General features: G+C 39.7%; 1 protein-coding gene across 1 annotated transcript in view; it reads left to right on the top strand.

Moving 5' to 3' along the window:
• LOC128310049 (dopamine receptor 1) overlaps positions 1-20,216 on the top strand; it is a 69,919-nt gene that overhangs the window by 43,224 nt on the left and 6,479 nt on the right. The window contains exons 2-4 of the mRNA XM_053046585.1: positions 11,948-12,125; positions 12,234-12,413; positions 12,493-12,622. Coding sequence (XP_052902545.1) covers positions 11,948-12,125; positions 12,234-12,413; positions 12,493-12,622 — 488 coding nt within the window. The remainder of the gene's footprint in view (positions 1-11,947; positions 12,126-12,233; positions 12,414-12,492; positions 12,623-20,216) is intronic.

Raw genomic sequence — 20,216 nt, 5'->3', positions numbered from 1 at the left:
AATTGCGCAATAACTTACCCACACGCTCCAATTATCGTATTTTCGCGTGTATAACACCACGTTTTTATATCCATGATTTTTATTTCGAAAAGTTTGGATGGTGTTGTACATAAACATATGCTTTGTTACGAATTATGTCGGAATATAAACAAATTTTTCTTCTAGATACGTACCAGAATTTTTCGGAGTTGTGTTATAAAAGGGTGATACACGTGAAAATACGATGATTGATGCACAAATCACACCATTCGATCGGAGAAAAAGTGGGTGATAAGGAATGCAGGAATGTTTCCCAATCAAGTGCAATGAAAATAGTTGCTTCAGTTTCAGCTCTCACGAGACCCATCATGTGCAATCAGATGATCAACGATAACGTTATAACGTAAAGCTGACGTAAAACGTGGCCTGACGTAAGCTTTCAACTCGAACCAACTTCCGGATGAAAATTTCATTAGCATCGATTTTGAACCGTTTGATGTACGAATTAAGCTTGAGTAAAATTAATGTGGTTACCGCTCCACACGTCCGACGCCATTCGTATACAATCGATGCGCATCTGTCTGGCAATATTGCGAACTAGCTTTGCCTTATACACATCAAAGTTGATGTGTTATCGTACATCATCTACCAAACAAGCATCTACCATACTTTACAAAAGAGTCGCAATAGTGTCAGTATAGAAGTTTACGAGTTTACTTTAGTATACTAGAAAACTTTCGGCTATAAAACATACTCCGTGGCGGATACAGAGCGTTCAGTGTGTACGGAAGCATTCTTGGGTATCCATTTACTTCTTTGTTAATTTATTTTTAAAAAGATTATATCTGTATCCATCCTTAGACGAACGGTTATATAACTGAATTATATTTTTGTTTTATTAGACGATCATTTAATGAAGTTCTTTTTGTTAGTTTATAAGATATTTGTCCAGAACCTACCTGTTGCTCGATAATACACTACTTAAAAAACTATATCAAATCGCTGATATCGTGGAATTTTGAATTGTTCAATGTAATTTATATATGAATAGGCTTTTTGTAACATTTCCGTATATCTGAGCATGCCGAATTTTATTTTCTAGATTTTTCAAACTCTTTGAAATATTACCAAAAGTACGTTGGTCGATATTTAAAAAACTTCTAATGATTTCTAGAACAGCAATTTTGTACTACTTACTTTTTTCTATGGTTTCCAATTATTTGTTATACTTACTGATTTATTATGAAATTGGTTGCTACCGATTTATAAAAATTTAATTCTGATAAGTAAAAATCAGAATAAGAATAAATAGAACAAAACAGTGATAACTTATTTTTCTCTCACTGTTCATTGTATCGATGCCCTGACGGTTTATCAGATGGATCCGTTGTGATGATTTATTGATGCTATCCTATCCTGGGGATTCAACGAAAAGTCGATAAGTCGCAATGTTATGAGCACGAGCACGTAAGATGTACTGTGAATAGTAAGTTGACCCAGAATTGAAGATACCCGTCTTACTCAGCACACATACATTGCTTAGCTTATTATCTCACATACAATCGATTTCTTATAGTACGTCTCTGAAGCTGATTAAATATAAAGCTCTTATTCATATTGCAGATATCGATCTAGGCTTACAATCTTTGTTTATTATCTGAATTTATTTTAGTATATACTCTTTGGGGCGGCCCGGTGATGTATTGGTAGCGGCGCCGGACTTCACACGACAGGACTGGTCCAAAATCCCATCCGAAACAATCCACCGTACGCAAAATCCCTGTACGTTAATAATGAATAACGTAAATAGCGAACTAGAACTATTTAGCTTCTTGTCGCGGTTAATCATCTCCCTTATTTTGTCTTTACAACATTCTGATACGTGAATACTAAATAATCCAAATCGTCAATGTATTAGACGGAACGCAATGATAAATTAAATTAAGGTGTGACAGTTTCATGAAGTTATAATCTATCAGCATCTTAGAAATGTGATACTAGTTTAGTATAGTGAACGACAACTCAATGCAAACACATTTCTTAGGCACTTATTTAACTGTACCATTCATGTTACAAAATGAACAGAAAACACAACACAATTCTGCCTGGCACATTATCGATAGGTCTATATGTTTATCAAACCTGGTGAAATGAATTCAACCAGAGACAGCGTCGTTTAAGGACTGAACATGTTGCCAGGAAAAATGATTTTAGGCAATCCATCAACTGCGATCGTACCTTTTAGTGGTTCATAAAAGATTAAATTGGCCATTCAATGCTATGCTTTTACCGTAATCCAATTAAAGATGATGCTTTAGTCTATTTTAGCACACACCAATGCAGAAAGTGAGGGTTTACATGACAACATAATACACCAATCAATTCAATCGAAATTTTAACTTCACAAATGAAGAGAATAGCTCGTCCCTTGAACCGCACTTGATGAAGAAGGTGCCCATTTTAAAAAGAGCTATTAGAAAAAAGATCTATTTTGATGCGGTTGACCGAATTCCATTTCGGGTTCAAACATATTTATCCAATTATTGTTGATTTTTTGCTGATGGTATAAGGAGCCAAACAATGTACATGTTTGTTATCTAAATACAAAACCCTGTCCCAAAAGCTAAGTGAGGTTCGTTGGAAAACATATTGAATGGGCGCAGATTTTGTTTGTAGTCCTCAAAACTTTGTGAAGTGGTCAATGGTGATCTTTTTGCTATTGGACAAAGAGCAACGTACGATGCACGTTTTTACTTCATGCCTCGGAACCAACTTGATACAAGTAAGACTTTCCTACCAGCTACTCCGGCAAACGGTACAACAAATGATAGCTATTGTTGGTATTATGTGATTTAAGGGCCTCTTTGTTATCTTCAATAGCCAATGCGTCTTGTTTGAGTTTGGTTACACCAAAAACACAATGCAGTTCAACGTAAAACCTGCACTTATTGGCTACACGACCATAATGACTAAAATTGTGTCACTTATTAAAATTATTCAAAACCAACAATATGAGGCACCAATAATCTGTAATTTTAGAACATGTAACTTTCTAATAGGACATGTTCTTTGTGACAATCAAAAACCTTATCGATTTTCGCTTCGCTTTTCTTGATTGCTACTTACCGGACAGTCTATCTACAGGACGATGGAACGGTTAAAATTGTTCTGGTCCAGTCGTATAAGGACTGGCACCGCGGCTGGTTATTATATTCACTCTACACAATTATGAGATACACAAAAACCTTGTCGACGGTGTTTGCTTTTCGCCGGATTTTTAATTACAAAAGCCCTTGTTCTGACAGCAATGCTAATGTGCTAATGTAAACAAAAACACTCTTCACAAATTCACGTTCGAGAGTTTTACACAGGGTCTTGACGTTTGGAACTCGTTATCGTGCGTCTGTCCTGTGACTAAGGCCGGATAGAAATAGGCCAATCCAATGGAAGTTTGATTTTTGCTGAGCACAGTTCGCCGCATAAACTTTCTCAATTAACCATTCCGGCTGAATTTAAACAACTCATTTCATCGGCTGGTCTGCTAGTTAGATCCCCTTCACCTAACCGGGAAATAACTTTTCCTGTACGAAAAGTGCTTAAAGAAATGTTAAGATTATAATTCTTAATAATCCAAGCAGTTAATTTTCTCGGAAACACTCCATTTTATCCACGGCCGTGGGACAACTGACAATTTTCGAAATCCTGATAATGTGAAAACATGATGTTTGAGTGTTTTATTTGTACTTACCATCAGCTTAAACATGACTTTCATATCAGGTTTAACAAACATACGGGTTTAAATATGTCATACAAACTGACGGATGTAAATATAAATTAAGATTGTGTAGTGTTATATATTTCCTTCATTTTATTTCTCTTTCTTTCTTCTTAATGTTTCACCTTTACTTGTCAGTGTTGGAATAACAATAACATAATAATTTTTTTAAGGATGATCCTGGAATTTACTTCAGCGGAAGTTTGAATGTTTTGTTTTTTTTTTTTGTACATTTGCCATGTTTATTCTTGTATATCTGATATTGTAGTATCTTTATATAATAAAAGATTAATTTCTTCAATCAACCATTATTTGCAATACCTTAGAGATCAATTGTTTAGCAAATATTCCATATACACCTATTGTGACATTGCATTAGATATAAATCAAATTTCACAACACCATCCATTTTCCACATTTGAACGTCATTAGCGTCTAGTTTGTGCGCCATAATCGGCTTTGTTGATGTGTAATTATTATTTCAGAACAATAGCTCATTCAAATGAGGCTAGATTCGCGCAGCATTCCCAAATTTGCAGCTGCATAGTGGCGATCGAGAGCCCATGTTCCAGGCATGGGACACGTATAATTCAATTTTAATTGAAATGGGCCGTCTCAAACGCAACGTCGGGTCTAGTCTTGCTGGTAGCATCAACTAAATGAACGTGCCTGCACAGGGAAGCCGCTGCAACGTTCAATTTCAATTTGCTGCAATTGATAATGCATTCATATCTTCTACCATGACCCTCACAAATGCTCTCTCTCTCTCTCTCTCTCTCTCTCTCTCTCTCTCTCTCTCCTCTCTCTCGCTCTCGCTTTCGCTCTCTCTTTCCATCTCTCTCTCATACACGCTCTTTCTATCCCCTTCTATATATATACATATCTTTCATTCGTTTATAGCAACGAACACACTGTGTTAAGCTTTGGAATTAGAGACAACCGAACGGAATAATATTCCACCATCGTCAGAAGCACTGGTATCACTTACCGGAAATCATTATCTTCTAGCGGCACGTGAGACGACGAGAACGGAGTTGACGATAATGTTTGCTCAGAAAAGAAGCCATTATTTACGAGACCGGAATAGGAAATCGAAAGTCAACCCGTACATCAACAAACGGTCATGGTCTTGGGAGGAGAGCTATATCACTTGCAAGATGAACAATGACACAATCAATACTCTATGACGTTCTTCGACCACGATTCACTTTCTGGTTGGCTTTGGTAAAGTCATTAAACTACACCAATCAATACTTTAGAAGGAGAATAAAACAGTAGTAGCACAAATTTGTTATATTGATTCAGCATTATATAAACCAAATGGTTCAATATATACACAATTTTTCCATACATACGTACATTCCATCAAGGATTGGTAGAATGTATACTTGCAACTTAAATTTTCAATAACTAACTGGTTTCACTGTTACTAGAATTCTAATGCAAACGAGTTACTGCTATATTTGTCTGATACATTTGCCATCAAATGTAATGGCACTGCTTTAAAGGTACCTCGAATAACTGCTAATTGACTATAGCATTACTAGATCGGATTATTGTTGTCTTTCCTAAAACAACGTTCCGCACTATTATGGACACCATTTACAACACCTCAGATGGCACATTAGTGCTTTGTTGATATTGGTTCATTGCCGGGGTTAGGTGCAACTTCAGGGCTACGAGAGAAAAAACTATTTCTGCATATTTAACCCTTAACTCTTCCCTTGAAACCGAGCAGTCGTTTAGTTGTTGTTCTGATCCATTCCATGTCGGCCACTGAAGCAACCAACGGGGATTAAAGTAACGCGGAACCACGGTAGCTTCAAGGAAAAGAAGCACATCTTCACCGTCATTTGGGCTGTTGCGGTACCGGAACGAAATGATAGCTCTCGCTTATTCAATTGAGCTCAAGAGGCTCAAACGCAATCTACTTTTCCAATTGAGGAGAATTCGTACAAACGATTCTTTCGTGACCGGGTCGCAATCCCTAGAACCCCCACCAACACAGTGCTGCAAGGAGATGCGAATAAGCTTATCCGTGTTCTCCATTCTGCTCTGGCTCGTTTACCCAAATATATGCACGTTGGCGAACGGATTCCGTGATGAAAAAGACCAACAAGTAGATGGTCATCTTCAGTACACTTCTGAACTCAATAATGGTGCGAATATCCATAAACCAGGCTTCAGAGCGAGATCAGTTTCAAGCGGTATCACGTTTACGATTGATCCGTGCTAACTCGTTCCATTTGTACCTTCGATCGGCAGTGAATTTAACTTGGAATTGTGTCGCTTTTTATTAAGGATTGGTGCGATTTTTAATGTGAAATGTAGGCATGTTTGCGAATCTGAGTGATGTCGAAAATACGACCTAAGGAATGTGTGCTATCGATGTTGTTTATTTCATTCGATAATGAAGGTGTTATCAGATGAGTGCAGTTTGCCTAAGACTGAGTGATATATGTGATACAAGTCAGATGCAACGTTTAGCTGTTTTATGGATTTGTACTGGCACACGGTAGGAACGCTGGCAAGGTTTAATGCCGTTAAGAACGCATCGCAAAACTGTCACTTACTTACCATAAAGAGAATAAAAATTAAGCCACACACAATGAATAAATTATGCGTACATAAGTTCCAACACAAGAACTGAACTAACGAATAGCATTCAGACCTTTCTACAATTACCACATGGTTGAGATACATTCTTTTTTTTGCATTGCTTAGTGAGCATGTTTCAGTCTCTAAAGGCATCAACACTCGACACTAACGATGACAACGATGGCGTCGCGAGTGGCAAATTGTTTAGATTCCCAGAGAGTCAACGCATTACTCTTGATGTCCATGTTGGAAGTACAATTTCCTTGAGCTCATCGAACAGGAAATGGAAGGTCCTGTAATTGATGGCAAGAGAACTTGCTTTCGTAGCACGGAAACATCCACACAAAAGAACAATGTCGATCATCTATTGCAGGATCGATGCTGTCTATCGAACGAACGGCTGCTGATGCAACGAACTGATGCTCATTGTTAGCTACTTGCAACATCCTACTATGTTTTGTATTGTACTATCAGTGCTGTGCACACCGCTTTGCACAACGCTTTGGTGGTCAGTGAGAGTTCATTCAATTATATACAATGAATGTATCGTACCGAGCGCTTGTCAAAGCCTGAAGCACTGGTATAAAAATTAACAATGAGCCCGGCGTTCGTAATGCCATGTAAAATCAGGATAGCATGAAATAATCAAGGCCAAACTGTTCCGGCCCTACATGCTGCTTTTGCAATTGATTAAACATGCAATTTTAGGGCTTCCATTGAATTTGATGAATTTAAAGTTGCATCGACAAATTGTATCTTTTTAGCAGACTTTTTAAGGTCTTAGTAATACGCAACGTGGCCCGGTAGCATGATGGTAGCGGCGCCGGTCTTCACACGAACGAACCGGACCAAAATCCTATCCGGACCATTCCTCTGTAGCAAGGACTGACTATCCAGCTACGGGTAAATATAGTCACAGAAATAGCAGGCTTAGACCTTTTGAGGTTGTTGTGCCGGTAAAGAGACGAGTAATACGCAACTTTAATCTTTAAAACTTTAAACCTTTTCGTTGTTTGAAAATGGGAAATGATTCACTGAAAAGCCGTGCCAAACAAATGAAGAATTTTAAATAAGAAACCAGTAATACGGAATGTGAATTATTATGTGCACAACCTTTGAACCTGTTATTCATATAATCGCTATTAAGTTCTCAATTGATAAACTCTCAATTTTATGTAATATATAAACTTTAATACTATTTAAAGTAAGTTCTTATTCTACCGCTAAAATATGTAAACATATTTACCGCATTTTTAAACGTAAAGCATCCGTACTTTGGGATGTTGAAGCTGCTTACTAACCAACGCAGAATCAACTAGAATTTACGATCTCTTTAGCAAAAGGGCCTACAACATCGCAACAAGTCCAAATCTAATAAAATAGGCGGTGTTGACACAACTCAGTAGCACAGTTTGACAGTCGCTTCCTGTTTTTATTTCTTTTTAAATTACATCACCCGTTTGGACATTACCGCCCGCTGATTTAGAAAGGACTACAGAATCTTGCTTTTGCAGTTGGGTGTCGAAGACAGCTTTTCCTCATTTTCATAGTTCATAGAATACGTTGCTTAGCCTGTTGCCCTAGGATAGCCAAAAAAAATCTGCTTTAGCTGGTTTGATTCTTTTCTTCGCTTTAAATTTGATGGTAATACAGTTTTATTACATCTATATTTGGAGGACCGCATCTATATTTAATACCGCATGCTGTGTTTCTATTATCAGCATTAGCAAAGGATCAAAGATTTCTGGAACATTTTTTGAAATTTCAAAAGAACCATGTTTGCTCTTATTCCAGAACATCATCCGTATGCATGTAGCACAGACAAACCGAAAAGTAGGAATATTTCAAAAGTTTACAATTCTTTGCATAATATGAACAATTGAACATGCATAATTTTTCTATCTATATTTGATTTTTTCTATTTATGAATGCTCATACTATTATATTTCTCTCTTTCGGTACCTTAACATCATACATACCTTACCAAAAGCCTACTAGTATTATTTATACCACATAGTCAAATAGTATGTTCATGGTTACGGATGTCGTTCCAGAACAGATTAAGATTCAGATTAGATCGGTGTATTATAGCAGATGCTACAGCATGACAACATGTTATTATTATTTATTTATTTTGTTTCAAATTGTCCACTACAGGTTTAACAATATTGTATGGCATTATAACAAGAACTAGCCGTGGTAACAACAAAATACTCCTACTAAGAAACCGATAACAAAGGCAAAGTAACAGGTGGGCTGATAATTGTTTGGCCTATGACAGTAAAACACTTTGTTTTGGCCAAATTATTTTTTTGTATTCAACATACGTCTCATTAAGGGCGATACACCGATTTTAGCGGTCTTTAAATTTTTCGATACCCTTTTTGTAGTAGTATTTATCCTTTGCCTCAAAAAAGGCCTCAGTTTCGGCGAACACCTCTTTACCCGACGAAAATTTCTTCTCAGAGGACATCCTTTTGGGGTCTGAGAAATGGAGTTAGTCACTGGGAGCCAGATCTACGAAATACGGTGAGTGGCGAAGTAATTCGTGGCCTAATTCATGAATTTTTGCCATTGTTTTCACTGATTTGTAGCGCGGTGCGTTGTCTTGATGAAAGAAAACTTTTTTTTCTTCAAATGAAGGCGTTTTTTGGCGATTTCGTCCTTCAAACGCTCCAATAATTTGATATAGTAGTTGCTGTTAATGGTCTTTCCTTTCTCAAGATAGTCGATGAAGATTATTCCTTGCGAATCCCAAAAAAACTGGGGCCATAACCTTGCCAGCTGATTGTTGCGTTTTCCCCCGCTTTGGAGCAGGTTCATCGCGTCCAGTCCACTCGGATGACTGTCTATTGGACTTTGGAGTGAAGTGGAGAAGCCAAGACTCATCCATGGTAACATATTGACGCATAAACTCGGATTTATTTTGCTCAAATAGCTTCAAACACTGCACCAAATCATCAACTCGTTGTTGTTTTTTGTCAAATGTGAGCTCGCGCGGCAGCCATTTTGCGCAGAGCTTTCTCATATCCAAATAGTCGTGAATGATATGTCCAACACGTTCCTTAGACATCTTTAGGGTGTCAGCTATCTCGATCTACTTCACATTACGGTTACTTTTGAAAAGATTATGATTTATCAGCCTTAAGAAGGCTATTGGACGACACATTCAGAAATTGTCAGGGCGGGAATATATCAACATATATATCGGATAGGATCATGTTCAAGTAAACGACTATAGAAACCTTTCGTGATGTAAAACATCTTTAAATCGTTATAGAATTTAAAAAAAGGTACATACTCACCAGGAACGAGAGAAAACTCGCTACGTAAACACATCTATCTTAACTTAATGTACCAGAGTAAAAATGGGAATGAAGCCCTGAAATTATGTTGTAGGAATATAACAATTTTATCAGTTTTTTTATCAAATGTTACGAGAACAAGAGTGGCCGAAAAATTTATGTACATTGCTTAATCGTTTATTTAACCCGTCCACCGTATAGGTTGAACGAGAAAAAAACACTAAATTTACAACACCTTTTGAAACTTACTTAAAATACTTTCTTACATTTTGGGTAGTCTATTTTTAAAGGTCTCGAAAACGGATGTCGTTGTTAAACAGTGTTTTCATCGCGGTAAGAGGACGGTTTATGCCGTAACATATATTTCTTGTTACTTTCGATTATTTGTTGTTGAAAAGATTTTGTCAACCTGGCATGTCTTTGCTTTACGCATTACTATTCAAACTGATCATAACTGACAGGTATTTGCTCTTGTAAGCAATGCTATTTTTTTCTTTTATTAAGCAATAAAGTGTAAACTTTATCTTTATAGAATTAATATATCAATCATGCAACAAAAATACGACAACAAAATCAACCATTCCCTTCAACTCAGTATTCTATTCGTAAACATCCATATCAGGTCTAAGGTACCATGTTTATCCTACCAGCGCTGTACCATTTTCTACGTCTATTTAAAAATGGATGTCTACAAAAATCTTACCCTCACATTAATGCCTTGAGGCGCTGGAATGGTGGGTCAAAACCCTACTTGTTCCACTTGTTTCCTTCACCACACCACCGCAGCTAAATATTTGATTTGAGGTCTTCTCTTTCCCTTGTCCCTTCCTTCCGATAATGTTTTGCACCACATTTAAATCCCGCACAGTTAACAGCATACGGTGTCCATGAAAATTCGTTTAAAGCATCTTTGGAAAAGGAGGCTTAGAATTGAAACACACATTTCGGTACGAGCCCTATCAAAATAGACTTGTTTACGGCATGTTTCAGTATCTCGCTTACCGAAAACATTGAAATCGTTTTGTGGTTGACAAAAATTGACAAACAAAACCTGCCTGCCAACAGCAAAAGCCATTTTAGCTTGAAATTCCCTTCGCCGTCAAAGCGAACCACTTTTGCCGTGCTGACAGCGAGAATGTAAGTAAACGCGAACATTTCACAAACGGTTACCATGCATCACTTTGCGTGCAAATCCTGTGGGAGTCGGTGCACAGATTGCGTACAAATGGTAACTGTTTTTACGATGTCTACATGTACGATGCTTCAATAATGTGTGCTTTCATCCTGAACAGAATGTGTGAATGTCATGAAGTGTTACATACTGTTTGAAACTGACATTGTTTCCTAATGGTCTCTCGGCGTAAGCATATCAATGTTTCGATACGTTTGGACGAAAAAAAAATACACCATTTAACTTATGCTACCAAACAATCATCAGTAAGGAAAATATGAATGGCTGAGTGTAGGCGAAAAAAGGCCCCCAAATCAGCCTGACGTTTTGACAGCGAACGCGTTTTTTTGCAGTCCGAAAAACCTTTTTTTTTCGTGTCACATTGAATCACATTTGCATGGTGCTTTTGTCACGGGAAAGCCATAACCTGAAGCATTGCTGTGCAGTTATGTTAAAATACGCAATATAAATTTACATCCCAACTTCTTCAATTCCTCCCACCTCAAAGTGGATATTTTACTTACGTGGAGGGATTATCTGTACGTGGTACACTATGTATTCCGACACGTAGCCACCACGTTCCGTGCTACACTTTCTTTATCCTTCAACCTGGATTTTCACATTGTTTTCGTTCTTCCAGATTAACGCAACGCGCTCCCGTTTTCTCAAATCACAACCTAACATTAAACTTACGAGCGGTAAATTGAAATTCGTATCTTGAATATAAAACGAGGATATTAATTTCGCATAAAGATGGTTGGCAAAGCTAAAGGCTCTAGGCTGCAGCAGAAACGCAAACAAGGTGCGACGCTGTATCCCTGTTCTCCCGCACCAACGGCATTGTTTATCAGTCTTAACAACTCAAAAAACAAAACAAAAACATAATCATAACTCCCCTGACCGGGTGAAGCATTCCTCACACGCCGGTTATAAATATTGATGAAGTTCCAGCTTCTGCACCTGAGCATTTTCCCCCCTTCGAATGATGATTTTCCCTCACTTTGGTGCTGTTGCTGTTAGTGTATTCTGTTTTATTCCAGCACCTTTAAGTACTATGGTGCTCTACTTATCGGCTACTGTCCTACTCATACTATGACGTTCACTTTCGCTTTTCTACAGGTTGTGTCCGCAACGACGATCGGCAATCTGACGTCGGTGAACCAAACCGACGGGTCGGGCGATGGCAGTGGGAGAGGTACGGGTGTGAGCAGTGGTGCAGGAATTCCGGGTGGAGCCGGGGAGGACAGCGATGATGACGATGTTGATGTCCTATCGCCCCTGTCGATGTCATTTCTCGGTAAGTAAGACACGTCGTCAGCTTCCGGACTTTTAGTCCCGGGAGAGTTGGCAGTATTGTGACGTAAAGAAAACCAGCAAAACCCATTCGTTTCGTATGCAATTGCAGGTGTTTTCCTTTCGATTGTGATATTTCTGTCAGTAGCTGGCAATATTCTAGTGTGTATTGCTATCTACACTGAGCGAAGTTTGCGACGCATCGGAAACCTCTTCCTAGCATCGCTAGCCATTGCAGATCTGTTCGTTGCCTCGCTTGTGATGACTTTTGCCGGTGTCAACGACCTTCTAGGTATGCAGCCCAAGCCACTATAAGTTAAAACAAGATGTACGCAATTAAGCCCTTTTGTTTGATTCTTGCCACCCAACAGGTTATTGGATATTTGGGGCACAGTTTTGCGACACTTGGGTCGCGTTTGACGTGATGTGTTCAACTGCTTCCATTCTAAACCTGTGCGCAATCTCACTCGATCGATACATCCACATCAAGGATCCGCTACGGTAGGTGAACTTTCCACTAACTCCATGATATACTTAAGGAAGAAACAATGTGTCCGGCGCTAGAGTTATTCCCTGACAAAATTCCCTCGATAGATATTGCATTACCCAGAATTCGGGTGGACAGATGGCAACCTTTACTCTGTTGGTTAATTAACCCAGCTCATTCGAAACAATCGTCTGTCAACCGCAAAATGGACTGATCCATGCGAGTTGATTGAGCAATTTGCTGAATGTCTCGCTAGGGTCAGCCAGAAAAATAGCAATCTAATGCAAACAAATCGCATTGCAAGAGTGCTTCAGCCTCCATTATGTCCATTACCTGCAGTGCCACCCATGGGAATGGTACCATCACACAACCATTTGTCGAGTAATAGTGCTGATGAACGGGTACGTGGGGTGTTTGTAAAAGCTTTCAATAACAACATTTCTCTTTCTCTTTGGTCGCTACTTTTTATTCCTATTTTATGTAACAACGTTTCGGTTGGTACACCACAGTAGCCGTCCGTTCGACTAGAGTCTCATTTGCATATTGTCTGTTGTAAAGGAGGCATCTCGGAAGGCTTCACCTGTAACCTTCGGATGGTTTGTTAATCCGGAATCATTTCCGGATTGATTGGATTACACCCAAAAGTGTTTATCCTGCTTGACCACAAGGTCGTTTTGATTGTGGCAAGAGGTGCCCGGGTGTACATGCCCCGAAGCCTTTTGGAGACCTTCGATGGTCAACGATCGAATTCTTGTTTGATTCTGTGGATTGCGATATAAACAAATATTGGATTTGTCGTCCATTTTTCCCAACAGTAAAGTTTATTTTTTACCTTACCGCCCTTACTATAATACAGTTTTGTTGTATTCGTGAGACATTACCTAAACGCATTGGGATAGAAAATAAATATGCCATGCACAAAGAATGAAAACATGAAAGAATCGTTACATCTGTCCCAAAACAATAACAAAACAAAAGGACGCGTACGCTAGTATCTCATGCATCGAGCTACAATTCGTGGCCGTGGCCTGCCAGCAATGTATCTTCTCGGTCGATGAAACACCAGTAGTGAGTCGCTTCCGGAAGATGTAATTTACATGTACCTGAAAACCCTATCGTCTGCACGTCAACCTTTTCATAACCCGTCTGCATGCTCGTGAAATTATTTTAATTTGCATAAATAATGATACAGCACAAAGATGGACGGCGATCCTCTTTATGTGCCGTACATCCACAGCTCTTCTATTGTTTCATGACTGCACAGATGGGTCGCAAAATGAAAATTCCAGAAAATACAAGAGAACGTCAGTAACAGGAAAATATTGTGAATGGATGTTGCATGGCTGGGGAAAGTTTTAATTTGATGTGTAAGATATTTTTAACAAATAACATACCAACAAAATCCGCTTACATGTATATATTGCCTGTAATGCAATGTTGGTATACATGTACACAAACAGCCCACTTTATTCTGTTTTATGATAATAGTACAACATGTTTGGAAAAGGCTTGAAACAAAGTTGTCAATAGTCCGAGTGGCAAACAATTTGACAATGAAATAATAATAATAATAAAGTTTGCACGATACACTTATAAAAACGCTTTAATATGGCTTTACAGTTATTTTAAGCTCCTATAATGGATAGTGGAATGATGTGAAAACCAGTTTTTAAGCACAATTGAAGCATTGGAAACTAAATCATTAAGTAATCAATGCTATCGATTATTCTTAAACAATGAGAATGTAATGCAAGCATTTTCTAAAGGAGTTAGTGCAACATTGTCTTAAGTAAGTTAATTTTTTAGATTCAATGTTAAGCGGTATAATCTAACACCTGTACCGCTTATTGAACCTCCTGCATTTTCCACCAGTAGTCATCAGCTACTGAAGCGCAGGTAGTCGAACACAGACTGTATGTCTAGAACATGGTATACCATTACCTATCTTCATGACCACTCATACCAGACGTCACTAGTTCTGTGCCCGACATTTCAATTTCATTAACCAACCATTAACCGTTGAAGTGACACCATAACAATAGCAATGACAACTTTTGACCCTATCTTTCTCCAAATCCTGAGTTAAGCATAAGAAAAGCTGTGCTACTTGAAATATTTTTGCACAAACAAACACAGAACTATTGCTATTGCTGGGGTGGTTCGTTCCTATTTCAAATAGTACTGGTATTCGCATCCTTCTGATTCCCGCAAACGTTGGCAGCCGGATAAACAACGTAGTGCACCCGGATCGTTTCAATAAAAGACAACACGACGCAACCATCCGTATCGAATAGAGTAGGGAATGAGTAGGTAGTTTTCAGGAGGTCAAGACAAAGGTAATACACACCCAGTTTAAAATGGACAATAGAGGATAGCTTTAGTACGGTTGGTCCTGCACTATTCACGGCCATGACACGTTGAGGAGCACTCGGAAAAGTGTGAGGAAAACAATTGAATTAATTAAAACTTTCTCCTCAACTTCACAGCAGAAACCAACCGACAGGCCAATCACACACATCGACCAGCGTAGCTGCAGTAGGGTAGTGTTTAAGTATCACACAAAAATGTGCTGCTAAGCCGCATCAACTTTATGTCCGCTCAAAAACCACAAACAAACAAACTTAGATTAACCGGAAACCTCACATCTTCAGCCTACATTCTATTGGAGCGTGATTTACATTTGATTCTTTTATTAGCTCAACAAAGCTCAAGAGATCTGAGTAGCTTACACAAGAACTAAAGCACCAAGCTTTTCGAAACCACCCCAAGATGTTGCAGTATAGGGTAATACAGGGACGAAATTAATTAAAACTTATCATCATTCATTGCATTCATTGTCTCGTGCCACTTATGAGTTGTAGTATTTTCTTGTGCTACGCATTCCTACCCAGTCCCAAACATAACTTGCTTTAAATAACGCAAGAAAAACATGTTGTGCAGCTCGGTTGCTACCCACCACATCCTTGAACCTGATGCTTACGATCCTTACGACGGTACACGCTTGAACTACCACAGATTGATCGTAAACTTTGGTGATGTATGCATCATACCCGTCTGTCTCGTGCTACACTCATCTCATCTGCTCCGGAATGTCGAACACAATTAATCACAGGGCAATGTTGGCGGTAATCTTATCTTGCTCCTCGTACCGTCAAGTCCAACTCGTCGTAGCACGGCAGTATGATTTTAGAGCTCGACGCAAACCGTTCATCGAGCACGTTACTTTCACTGACAGTTGACAGCCGATACTTCCTGGGTCTGCTTTTGAAACTGAGCACGCTGTTCAAAAGATTATCACCACGACGGACACGTTCACGTGCATCCATCCGGCACCCTTTTCAGCAAACAATTTCGGCCGCTGTCTGTTGCTGCTTCGTTATCACCCTTTTCTATTTAGGAATTCGCTCGTTGTTCGAGTGGATGGATGGAAAAATATGAAAAGATAGCATTATATTTTGCAAAAAGCGCAAGCAAAAGCGAACAAACTTCTCTGCCCAAGCTTGTCAAAACGGAATACTTTTCCTTTACATTCGGTGGATGCGAAAGGGGCAGGAGAAAAATGAAACATCAGCAGTAGGTGAGAACGAGAACGCCGGAACGACCATAACCTAACCCGCACTCGGCACAAGTAAGGCTCAAGTATTCTTGGGGGAATCACTTTGCCTACTCCTTCACCGCAACCAAGGTTAAGTCAGAACGTCAGGCAAACAACACGGGCGAGAGTGTGTACGAAAATTTTTCCTTCAGCTGCATTATTCCTCGATATCGGAAACCAACTTCGGTGATGAACTTTCCTTTTAGTGCGCAGTCAAGATTGCTGCCATCGTTTCGAGCACCCGCAAACCCGGCTGGACGCCGTGTTTTGCAGAAGGATGACTTTTATAAAATAACTTCCTCTATTAACTTTGCGCTGAATGATCGAGCATTATCCCCTGCTCGACAGTGCATTGTTAACTGAAGCATCTACCGGGTGGGAACACCTAGCTTCAAGGTTGTTTTGCTTTTGCGTATGAAATGTCCCATAAAGTTTCATTCTAAAATTGTACTAAACTTGTGCATAAACGTGATTGAACATGGGGTTCTTCTCAAACGCATCTTACCGTACAGCCCAAAAGCAAATTCTTTCCCAACTTTCAATTCCTACGGCAAACACTGTCGCACGAACGCTCAATAATATACATGAAAATAGTGTTTCACTTGTGTCGGCCTTATCACCGAATCTGTAGTTCCAAAGTTCAAGGCATACGCGTTCGGTCGCCTCATAACGCCCCTTTTTCGTATCATGGCACCTACGATGGGATGTAGTTCCGTGTACCATTAGCTAGATTAAATCTCAACCTGCTCTCATACACCTACAGTCGGCGTATAGTTTGGCAAGTTCATCATTTTATTTTGTCAAACGAAATTTCCCCAACCAAGAACCGAAACAAATTTACTACCTTTCCGAAAGTTTTGAACGACCATACATTTTCATTATGCATCCAGAAGATGAATCTCTGCGCGCTATAGTTTTCGAACATTCGTTGTATGAATGTATTGCGTACTGCGATGGTATGTTAGTATCACGCTTCGAGCAACTCAATTTATAACCTTAATTTGAAAACACTGTTTCACGCGAACCCAGCGTGCATACAGTACGAACCTTGCCGTGCGATAAAATTACCAATTTAAAGTATCTCATTTTTCCCCATTACTTATGGTTAGCGTACACGTTCGTCAAAAGTTAACCAAACAACTGCCCACCATTGAGTTCGGTGGCTGTTGGGGGTACGTCCATACGATACACAACAACACTTGGTGCGGCCCGTTTTTCCGTTTTGCAGGGGTCTTGTCTATTGCAATGAAGCTGGTCGTAACAAAGAGTCGAACCTAAGGTCGATCGATTGAAGCTTGCTCTGCTCGCTACATACTACATGTATTTTCAATTGAGCTGTTCGTAAAGTTTCCACAGGCCAATGCTTGGCTATGTGTATTGATGTGGCCAACGGTCCCGACCGTTATGCTCCAGTTCACTTCATGTATACCGCACGGTAGCGGACGTGCGGTTCTGATGGTACGATAATCCTTCTTCTTTGGCAAGCGGCAAGACTTCATCTCGGCGCAACATACCGACGCTAGGTCGACGGGCGATCATAAACATAAACACCACATCCCTCAAATAACCTGCTATCACGACAGCGAAAAGGTGCTACACCGGAACCGGTGGTGGCCCTTTTGCACCAACATTATCATCAGTGTTCTGCGGCTGGGTGAATAGGACCTGCGGCTACCCTGAAGCAAGAGATATTTTCAAACTTGCTATTTTTAATAATCATCCCCGTAGCACGTTCGCCACATATATACCCACAGGGCTGGAGAGCGCTCAGTGTAGACCGTGTAGATGATACGATGGCGAACAAGTAGGGATACACTAGTACGAAATTCTCACCATTTATGTGCCACATATGGCGGTACAAGCGCGGTACATAAGGAGCGCCATCAATCGATAAACAGTTCTTAATTGATTTATAAATGCGCTATTGAACTACACTCGCTTCGCTGAATCCCCTTTTCTCGCGCCACAGTTTCACAGTACGCAAAGGTAGCGTCGTCCATGGCATTAGTTTTTTATTTGATTTCATGACGTGGCAATCCATAACATTACGTTCCTCACGTTTTCCACAATTAGCACCAGCAACAGTGTAACGGTTACACTGTTTGCGTCGTTCGAACAAAATTGTAAACCATCGAACAGCAACTTCCGCAACGCTATGGCACTTGTCGTATCGTACGGAGCTCCGTTTTCTGTGTGTGCGTAATTATAACTGTTGCTAATTTTTATGTACAAAATTGCATTCATCAACCCAATGATCGACGCTCCATTCAATCATGCATTCGTGTGCAAGCGCTGGTGGTCATGGTCGGCACTCTAGAAACAACTGTATCGCTATCGCCACCCTGTTGCAGGCCACTGCGTGTTTCCGTGTCGTGGCAATCGTCTGGGGTTTTGAGGTTTGTGTCAAGTTAAGCGCATTCGCACGCGAGCGCTCGCAATCCTGCAATAGAACAACGCGCCCGTAAGGATGGAATTGGGAGTGCACATGCAACCGCAGTGGTGCACCGCCGTATGATCGGACCGCACCGATGGAGCCGGAGACCAAGGAAAATGTTATTGTTTTGCCGGCGTCGCTACAGTTTTGCAGTTTCGTAGTCGTTTGTAGTAATTATGATTAATATCGATCGATGCAAAAGCCCCCGACCCGACCGTGTTATTTGCAAACCTGGCAAAAGTCCACTGGATCGTGCTCAGCAAATGAAGGAAACCAGTGTAACGTGAATATTCGGAACAAATGATTTGAAATGTGCTATACAAACAGAACAGCATTGCCGCAGCTACGTTTGGCCTGAGTAACGCCGACAGCTTTATTGAATTGTACAATTTTATCTAATTTCCCACACCTGAAGCAGTATTTGTCACGGTACTTTTCGGTTCGTAAAATATCTGCAAAGCAGTATATTTGTCCTTACCAATACTGGCTTGAGCCAGTGGCCACGGCCGAAAAAGATTTGAGTCACCTGTGCGGTAGTCACTGTTGACGGTGCAAATTAGAACGGACCAAGTTTCGTCACCTCGTAAATTGCACAGTTGCTCCGAGGAAAAACTTTTCCCAAACAGTAGTAACTCTGGCGAAATTAACTTAATCTGAAACCAAACCACACCGTTGGATTGGCCATTGTTTGGTACAAGAGTAAGAATTTCAGAGTGATTCTAAGCGAAACGAATTAAATCAAAACAATACGTGATTGTGAGAAATAAAATCTCTTTTATTGTAGTTGATAAACTTGTTTAAAAAATTATCAAAGTTTTCTTACCTCTAATTTCATAACATTCGCATTGGGTTTAAAGTTCGTTCTTTTATTGTATTTTGCTGCATGTTGTTATTCATTTTCGTTCTTGTTGTTAGATAATGAACACATCATCAAAATTAGCAGAAGTAAGTCAAATTGGAGAACATTGTCCCATATTTTCGCCTTTTGAATGTGGTGACACAGTAATCCGAACAAATGTCAAACTTTTTTCCATTTCTACAATCTACAACCAAGTTTTACTTTTAATTGATTGGCTTTCTCCCTCACAAAGCTCCTCACAAAAAAACGAACGTAACGGTCTTTTTCATTCCGTTGTACCGTGTCCAGGATATTGTATATCCACTACCGGATCATAGAAGCTTAACTCCTAGACAAACCTGATAAAAATTGGTAAAAAGTTTAACTCCCTGCGTTGTATTTTCGCTTTCAAGGGAATTCGTATGTTAGCCAACTGGGCGTTTCGAGCAATCTAAAAGCATTTTCCTCTTTTCGCACAATCGTTTCATGGTGCGCTACAGGTTCCAACGCAAGCATGGGAAGCGAGATACGAATGTCTTTTATTTGAGTGAAACTAACAGAACTGCAAACTTCAAACAGAACCTACCTGCCAGAGCGCCCCATAAAAAGACACGTTTTGGCAATTTTCGTTTTGCTAAATCTACCTTCTAACTCCCTTGGCGGTTTCTTGCGATTGTGTTTTTATGTGTATCAAGAACTCCCCGGGGTACAGCATAGATAGGCACCGGATGAGGCAGGGGA

Source organism: Anopheles moucheti, chromosome 2 (assembly GCF_943734755.1).
Source record: "Anopheles moucheti chromosome 2, idAnoMoucSN_F20_07, whole genome shotgun sequence".
NCBI lineage: Eukaryota > Metazoa > Arthropoda > Insecta > Diptera > Culicidae > Anopheles > Anopheles moucheti.
This window is presented reverse-complemented; position numbering and strand designations above follow the sequence as displayed.